This window comes from Cucumis melo, chromosome 9 (genome assembly GCF_025177605.1).
Source record: "Cucumis melo cultivar AY chromosome 9, USDA_Cmelo_AY_1.0, whole genome shotgun sequence".
Taxonomy (NCBI): domain Eukaryota; kingdom Viridiplantae; phylum Streptophyta; class Magnoliopsida; order Cucurbitales; family Cucurbitaceae; genus Cucumis; species Cucumis melo.
Genome location: NC_066865.1, coordinates 10053467 through 10062800, shown reverse-complemented (window position 1 = coordinate 10062800; position 9334 = coordinate 10053467). Strand labels below are relative to the sequence as shown.

At 34.6% G+C, this 9334-nt stretch overlaps 1 protein-coding gene across 1 annotated transcript; it reads left to right on the top strand.

Annotated features, from left to right (window-relative positions):
• The first annotated feature begins 823 nt into the window (after nucleotides 1–823).
• On the top strand, nucleotides 824–2310 carry LOC127150843 (uncharacterized). The gene is made up of 5 exons (XM_051089533.1): nucleotides 824–1081; nucleotides 1189–1308; nucleotides 1656–1775; nucleotides 1919–2039; nucleotides 2145–2310. Exons 2-5 carry the CDS (start codon nucleotides 1203–1205, stop codon nucleotides 2308–2310), a joined length of 513 nt encoding a protein of 170 aa, XP_050945490.1. The 5' UTR covers nucleotides 824–1081; nucleotides 1189–1202.
• The last annotated feature ends 7024 nt before the right edge of the window (nucleotides 2311–9334 follow it).

Genomic DNA, 9334 nt, shown 5'->3' with positions numbered 1-9334 from the left:
TGCCTTGACCTCGTATTCGTAATCCACGATAGGGGTACAATTACGGGTCGAGCTTGATGAAACTAAATGTGTGATTAAAGAACAAAGAAAGACATCAAAGATGTTAACTTTACAAGTGAAACAAATGCGGAAGCTCAGAGAAAACATGAGTCGAGCACAACAAGAACCATGATCCCTTGCAGTACATATATATGTTTCCATTATTCTTAAGTTCTTGACATTACATTATTCAGTGATAATACACTACTAGAAAAAGACCCTTTCTTGACGGTTGGTTTTTTCTTTTCTTGACGGTTTTTGATAAAACCGTCAAGAAAGGAGTGGTTTAATAGGAAAACCGTCAAGAATTTTGATGAAAAGGCGGAGGGGAGGCAATTTTCCGAATTCTTGACGGTTTTAAACCGTCAAGCAATATGAACGTTTTTCTTGACTGTTATAAACTGTCAAGGATTATCTTCTAAATTCTTGACGTTTTTAAAACGTCAAGATTTATTATAAAATCGACATTCTTGACGTTTTTCAAATGTAAAATAATATGTAATTATACTTGACGTTTTAAAAACGTCAAGAAATATCAATTACATTCTTGACGTTTTATAAACGTCAAGAAATATCGATTAAATTCTTGACGTTTTAAAACGTCAAGAATTTTAATGAAAAGGCGGAGACTGAGAAATTTTAAAATTTCTTGACATTTTTAAAACGTCAAGTAAGAGAATTTTTCTTGACGTTTTAGAAACGTCAAGAATTACTAAATTAATTGAAAAAATAATAAAAAAACAATATAAAAAAATAGGAGGAAAAAAGGGGGAAAAATTAAAATTTTGCCACTTTTAATTTTACTTTCTCAAATTTCCTCTTTTCCCCCAAATTTTGTAAAAAAGCCCTAACTTTCCCCCCTCCATATTTCTCTTCACGATCGAAAACTTCACATCTCTTTCATCGCAAGATTTGGTGTGCTTACGCTCGCAAGCCCCCTTCATCACAAGCCGCCGTTGAAGACGTTGCGTTTGTCCACCGCTGAAGATTTGGTGTGTTCGTAGGTTGTCGTTCAGAATAGGTTCGTCCGCCGCCGCAACAGGTTTGTCCGCCGTCGTTCACAAGTTCGTCCCAAGTCGCTGCCTATATATTTCATCTTTTTTTTTCTTATTATATTTCATTCTTTCATATTGAAATTAACTGTTCTAGGTTTCGATAAGGAGATGATATTGCATCGTATGGCACTGGTTTGTGGAACATCTACCTGCCATATGGCTGTCTCAAGGGATAAGCTCTTTATTCCTGGTGTATGGGGACCGTTTTGGTCAGGTATGGTTGAAATTAATTCCAATATTTTCTGTCAAGTTCTTCATTTTAAATAGTAGCATGGTGAGGAGGAAAGAGGCAGGTGGACTATGTTATCAATAGGATAACGAAAATGCTTTTACCATCAAAATTTACATGGATATGTTCTGTGCCAATTACTGATACCATACAGCAATTTGTTATTTTACTGTCTTTGTTGGTTGCTGAGTTCAAATGTCTAATATTTAATATCTATTTCTTTCATAGCTTAGTAAAGAGGGAACAGTTTTATTGCAGTATTTCTTCTAATGATGATTGCCATCTTTTCCATAAAACTCCTAAATGACATGAGTTTTTTTTTTAAATGTCAGCAATGATACCTGAGTATTGGCTTACTGAAGGTGGTCAGAGTGCTACTGGTGCTCTACTTGATCACATAATTCAAAATCATGTTGCCTCTCCTCATCTTGCAAACCGTGCTGCTTCGCAAAGTATGACTCTTTTTGTTATTTGATTATATTGATGTCGTCTACTGTGATTAAAGTAGAGTATACTTAAAAGTTAAATGATTGTGTCTAATCTGGAATTGTTCATCTTCTCTTTTGTTTTTTCTTTTTAAATTTTAATCTTTCAGATATCTCTGTGTTTGATATGTTGAACAAGTTGTTGGAGAATTTGGTGGTTGATCTGAAAAGTCCATTTCTTGCGGCTTTGACCGAAGATATACACATACTTCCTGATTTTCATGGAAATAGGTGAATGAAAGACTGAGACATTTTGCCGAGTAATTTTTCCAGGAGTTATTTTTCTTCCTTTCCTTGCTAGAGATTATCAATGAATTTGATTGCACCATGGATTAGGTCTCCTATTTCGGATCCAAAAGCAAAAGGAGTGATCTATGGGTTAACACTTGACACAAGTGAGCAACAGCTTTCTATTTTGTACCTTGCCACCGTACAGGCTATTGCATATGGTACACGCCACATTGTTGAGCACTCCAATTCCCATGGGCACAAGGTATTGTGAACTGATATTTCTTTCCCTTGACAAATGGGATTGGATACTTGCCATTTGCCAATGTTATAATAGTTATATAGTTATTATGTAATCCCACACGGCTTTATGCCCTTTTGTAATTTCATATGTTTCTCATAAAAAAAGGTTTTTAATTGGTTGCGTTGATTATACTTCTCTTCCATCTGACTTCCTTCCAATTTTGTTTAATTTGAATGGCGTTTTAAATTATGTAGTTTTCTGCGACCTTACTCTATAAGTTGTACAACTGTATTCTTGAGTTCTAAACATTGTATAGTTCTCTACTACCTCATGTATCCTTCCCCCGCTATTTTCTTTCTCCTGGTCTTTTCCCACTGAATTCTATCGCTTTCTGATGGATTGAAATAATAAAAATTAAAAAAAAATAAAAAAAGAAAAGGAAAATTACTAAACTCATTAGAAAGACCTATCCAACTTGAAGCATTGAACTCAACTCAATCCTAAACCTCATTCTTCCTGGATGGTTTTTGTATTGTAGAATATTCTTATGCATATGTATTTGAAGTTGAAGATTTTGGGTGTTATTTAAATGTTGAAGATTTTATCTTATGGAGATTCGTTTTTAGGTTGCTTTCATATATTTATGTTGCTTGAGTATGGTCTTTGTGTTAGCTTTAGTCTGTATTTTTTCTTATTTTCTTTTACTCTTAGCATAATACTCTTGTATTTCTTTTACTCTTAGTATAATAAGAGGCTTCAGGCCAAAAAGGTTCCCCAGAGACTCCGTGACATAAAGGATGTTTTAGGTTCATATTTTATTCTTTATTTAATTTCAGTTCTGATTTTCTATGGTCTTTTAGTTGTGCGACTTCTAATAGTGACGATGAGATTGATGCAATCAATGATAGATTTTGCTATAATTATCTTAATCTTTAGCGTTTTAATTTGTCTTCGTTTTTACTCTGGTCATGTGATTTTAGTTTGGTATTCGATTGAGTTAAAGAATTGGGATTGATCTAGTTTATTTTGTTCTTTAGATAGTTTACTTTTGATCCAATATTGTGGGTATAATAATTTTTATGAATACTAATTCATTTATATTGCATGTCTACAGATTGATACAAGAAAACCATACTCACAGGCCGAGTTAGATGAGGTGCGGGTTGAGTTGGTTGAGTTTTTGGGTTCGTACATATGATTTAGGATTTATTTGTCATCTCTGAAATAGGAAACTTTATTTTTTGTGGTTGATTTTTTGAAATGTTTATATGGAGGGGGAGAGGGAGAGGTGGGGATTGATTGATATACATTTGGGACTTTGTTGAGGTTTAGAGTTTAGGTGAGTTGTTGATAGGTGAACTGTTCATATGTATTGGTTTTGTAAATGATATATGAATATGATGCAAAGTTTTGGAAATGATATGAATGAATGATGTTTAGTTGTCATTTGATGTATATTTGTCGTTTATATGTAGTTGAATTCTTGGACCAATGAGAGTATAATATAGGAACAATAATATAAATAAATTACAATTAAAAAAATGAAAAATTCTCGACGGTTCGCAAATGTCATGAACAACGAGATTCTTGACGGTTCTAAAATGTCATTAAAAATCACTCTTGACGGTTTCTAAATGTCATGAAAAAGAATACTCTTGACGGGTACAAAATGTCATAAACGACGACTTTCTTGACGGTTATAAAATGTCATGAAAAATGCACTCTTGACGGTTTTAAAATGTCATGAATATTCGCATTCTTGACGGTTTTTGTCATTCATAGTCACATTCTTGACGGTTCTAAACTGTCATTAAAACCTATGCTTGACGGTTCTAAATTGTCATGAAAAATGGAATACTTGACGGTTCTAAACTGTCAACGTTAACAATTCTTGACGTTTTTTACAACTGTCATGAAAAATGCCTTTCTTGACACTGGATTCAACGACGGTTTTAAAACCGTCAAGAATAATCACTCTTGACAGTTTAAAACCGTCAAGAAATCCTGTTTTTGTAGTAGTGATATGCATATGTACTAAACTTAGGCACTTTTGTATCATTGTAGGTCCAATCGATGTAGAATGACGTACGTGGCTCGTTAGGAGACATACGTAGTTTTACGAATTTTTATGTTTTTTTCAAAAATTTATATCTTTTAAAGCCAGTGTACAATTGAACCTTATGGAACCTTCAACATATTAAATTGTTGTTGAATTTGATATTTATATTATTGTTTACTAATTTATTGTTTATTTTCTGTAATTTGATATTGCACAAATTGTATTAGAATAGAAAACTAATAGTACAATTGACCAAAAAATATTTCTAGAAAAACAAATAAAAATATATATATTTAAACAATTTTCTGACGCATCTCATACGTCCGGTATAAGGACTCTATCCCGACGCACTCTGGAAAGCATCAAGAACATGGTTTTTGACATCGCATTAGGCATGGGTTGTTTCTGACGCACGGTTGACATCAGACATGTAAACGTTGGGGATCTTGTGTTTCTAACGCATGGATAAAATCGAAAATATAAACATCGGGAGACATGTACTCCCGATGCCGTGTTGGTAATGCGTTGAGAGTACGTCTCCCAGCGCAGTTCTTCCGACCCTCTTCCTAATGTCCATTCTGCATTGGGAAATGAGTTCCCAACGTATTTTAAACTTTTTTCGAAATTTTTATGTGTCGGCAGTAGTTTGACATCTTGTAGTGACTCCTTCTTGCCCTTGTTAGCTATTGATGGAAAACGGTACATGTGCAGCGGAAAAAGATCAAAACTTTACTCTAATTGCAACTAACTAATTAGTGATTAACGTGCAACATAAACTACCTTAATTAAATGAATTAAGGTTAGAAGAGGTCATACCTTTGAAGCTTTCTGATTCCTTGATGATCTCCTGACAAACTCGAACCAGAACCACCACACCCACTATTCTTCGGACTTAGAACCAAGTTGTGGGTGCTGATTAGGTGAAGGAAAATGAGAGAGAGATGAATTTTTTAGGTGAAAAAATCATAATTGAGATTTTTTTAAAAAACATTTTTGTAAAATAAAATTATACAAAAATGGCAAGTCTTTTTAAATTTAAAAAATGGTCTACTTATAAGCAAATTATATTAAAAAAATGCATGTAATTTGTTTATAAAAGCTCAACACCTATTATTCCACTAACAATTAGTGGAATTAATCACCATTCCAATTTCTCTTAGTATGCTTGGTGTCATCACCATGAGCTTTCACTTAGCCCACTAAGAGTTAGTGGGATTATCCAATAAAATGTTGGATTTTTCCACTAACTTTAGTTAAGGGTCATTTGACCATTTTACCCAAAATCAAACTTTGACTTTTCAAGTCTAAAGTCAACATTTTAACTTTTTACCATTTTTTCGTCTTGACTAATTTCAACCTCTCGAGCATAAGTTTGCATTCATTTTTCTAAAATTCAAATCACATTTGAATATAAAGTTAGCTAAAGTTTGACTTTTCAAAGTCAATAGTCAACATTTGACTTTTTACAACTTTGATCACTTCCATCAATTTCGAGCTTCCAAATATGAATTTATATTCATATTTTTAATATTTAAATCACATTTAAACATAAAGCTCTTTTTCGAAGCTATAACTGACGACTATATCACATATACTTGTTGGTTTCTCTCTCTTTACCTAATTTGAATAATTCAAACTATTCCAACATATTGTTTTAAGTTAATTCCATATCAGCTAGCAAGAGAACCTAATGGACTTATAGATCATGGTCTTCAATGATCCAAAATTAACTGACTAAACCCTTTATGACCGAGCTAATCAATATTCATTAACTAACAAGTCATTCCACTAAACTCTCATAGTTGCACTATCCTCATTATAGATATATTGGTGTCCATCCGATATAACCATGATCAGTAAGTTAATCCTTCATAGGTTGTTCGTAACCTCAACTAGGTCGAAATATCATTTTACTCCTAAGACTACATCTTGTTCCTTAAGTCCCACTGATCCACTATTAAACAATTGGTTTAAGGTCCAACTTATAAACCGATTCCCTCTCGAGCCAATGAAAGGTATGAGTGAATTTCTTTTTGCAGCCTATGTTCCTAGCCATCCACTCGATCTTACCCCTAAAATGGAAGACTTGTTGAGCCAGCGCTGATGAGCTGCCCTCACCTATGCAGATCTAAAGATAATACCATTTGAATAAAAGTTGATAGTTAGCTAAGGATTAAGATGAAGTTACCTAGGTTATGAATAATTGAAATAGTCAGTTTTATATAGTCAACGGTGCTATAACTTAAAAGTGACTATTTCATGATTTAAGTCTTATGTAAACTCTTTACATAAGATGCCTCCACTTCCATGTCTCTACATAAATAATTCAGCATTTGTACTAACTAAAAAGCAGACAACATCAACTTTATTTCCCTCGATCATCTCGTAGTGCTTTTCCTCGCTTATATATCCTTTGTAGAACAAGTTCACTACGTCGCCCTTATTGCAGTCACCCCTTCAAAAAACCCTTTCCATCTAAATGCTCTGATGGGTATGGTAACTTGTAGAAATACAAGTTATTATAGCCTTTGAGATAGAATAATGAAGCCAAAATGCGCAGTAAAAGTGTCAAAACTTGTGACTTCTATTGGAAATTCATAAGTATTTGGAAATGCATTGTACATAAGCCTTCATACCTATTTCACCGCATTTTTAGTGTCTTATTAAAGGAATAGGAACAAAAGAAGAAACTAGTGAATCAAAGAGGACCTCACGCAAAAGCTAGGCGGAAAATGCCCGTCTGGCAAGTACAAGTTCTAGTCGAGGATCTACGTCATCATGCGAAAAGGTTCACTAGAAGACAAGAATGGTAGTTGGAGTTAATGTGACTTAACAATGGCTACAATCGACGTTGACATGATCAAAAGAACAGAAGTTTTCCGTTAAAAGTTTCCTATAAAAGGATCCCACATCTACCGGACAAAGAGAGCGTAGCCTACTTCAAGAGAAGTCAGATATCTAAATGGACTGGCCATAGCTGGGCTGAATGGGCCAAACCCTATAGAATGACGGAAAGAAGTAGCCTTTTCACCGTCTGTAAAAGTTATTCTTCTGCTTCTCCTCCAATCAGATTGTAGGTGAAAGCTGAAAGTTCGAGTAGAGAAGATACCATTTTTCATTTCCCCTAACTTGTAATGTTCATTTCTATACTTTCCACTTTGTTATTTCTTTGCAATGTATTTTTTTCATATTGCACAGTGACCTAAGGCCTACATTAAAACGCAAGAGACAAAGCGAGGAAGAGGCCTCAAGATCGAAAAGAGCCAAATCCTCTAAGGCCGAGGAAATGAAGAAAATCTTGCCTCCTGCATTAACCAGTATTCTAAAAAGAAGAAGCTTACCAATCCCCTTTCGCCATTAAATCCAAATTCTCCAAAGTCACAACCTCTCAAACTTCTGCCAAATCCAAAACGCCAATAACCTTTCAAGCTACCTTGCAATCTAAAAACAAATCACCTCCGCTACCTTCCTCCAAAACCAAAAAGTCCAACTCCTCCCCACAATCCCAAAAATCCAAACCCTCAGAACCCAAACAAAGATCGTGCTTTTGTATTGTTTCACTCAATAGGAACCTCCATCCCGCTTCAAAGGGACACTCCTCAACCTCTTCCTACAACCCCAATCAACCAAATCAAACCATTGAGCCTTGAAGGATCAAACTAGGAAGTTTTGCACGAATCCCTCTCTGACCCAGCAGGATTTATGGATGACGCGTCCAAGGAGTCTGAAAAGGGGCATCGAGTACTGTGGTGCTTAAAGGAAAAGTCCTGGAGGAGGCTATTGATGACCCACTTCAAGGGGAAAAGGAAATAATCCTTGAGGAAGTTAGAGAGAAAAGCCTCCCTTCGCCACCCAAATCAACTCCATAAACTTCTGTGCGAAAAGATAAGTCGAAGGAGGCAGTGAGAGAAGAAGAGGAAGAAGTTGACGAGGATTATATCTTCAAGTTCATGGATCACTACATATGTAAACCAATGGAGAAAGGATTTGAAGACATAATCCAATGCCAAAGTAATCTTTAAGAAATGTAATTGCGGAGTAAAAAACAATTAGGGGATTGGGAACTCAAATGTGACAACACAAGTGCTAACAATCAGGCACAAGTAAATTAACTCAAGGAATAAGTAATTGAGCTTAAAGCACATAATCAAGAGCTCCAAACACAATTTATCGTAATCAGGGATTAGAATGAGGAAATAAGGGAACAAACCAAAACGTTGACTAGTTTGGTTGAGGAACTCACTGCGAGATGCGACACACAATTCACGGCCTTATAGAGATATCAACACCTTTTAATGTGTAGCACCATTCTGGTACTATAGGTTTCACAAAAACATTGTAAGACCCCTCACGCGATTTAACCAGGCTATCCGCGATGAGAGAAATCATCAGCCTCCATCGCCATCGAAGCCTTAAATTTGAGGGTGTTTGCATTTTATTTATCTTCTTTTGTAAATGTTAATTTCTACTTATGTACTTTGAATTTCCAAATTATTTATGTCATTTTCAATACAAGTGCAATTTTTTATGCAACCATTATGCATTTAATTTTTCTTGTCACAAGCTTGGCTTCTTGTGTCTAATCTTCTTGCATCTAAGAACTTTAATTTTTCTTTGAAACCATTTGTAAAGTTTATTAGGCGAGCAACTTGTTGGAATTTATGTCACAAAACTCATAGTTTGTAATTTAATATATATTCTATTAAAAAAAGTGGTTATTGAGGACTTATTAGTGAAAATAGAATACTATAATCTTGAATCTAATAAACCAAGGTTCTGAGGCTATTTAGTGTAGAGTTGAACTTTATGTAGAAACATAAGCATGGAGGAAGTTCAAGTATATATAGACCAAACAGTCTATAATGTATAACTAAGGTTGGGTACCTTATTCTGGGAACGTTATGGATGCGGTCCATTTTGTAGTTAGTACAAATGATATGATCCTGAATCCACTACAAGAAAAGGTATCTACTATGACAGTTCATTTCATCCAAA

Excerpts from the sequence above, each read along its gene's own strand:
- LOC127150843 (XM_051089533.1), top strand. The coding sequence starts at position 1,203 with ATGATATTGCATCGTATGGCACTGGTTTGTGGAACATCTACCTGCCAT. Across the intron at positions 1,309-1,655 it reads ATGGGGACCGTTTTGGTCAG|CAATGATACCTGAGTATTGG; the intron begins GTATGGTTGAAA and ends TTTAAATGTCAG. Across the intron at positions 1,776-1,918 it reads AAACCGTGCTGCTTCGCAAA|ATATCTCTGTGTTTGATATG; the intron begins GTATGACTCTTT and ends TTAATCTTTCAG.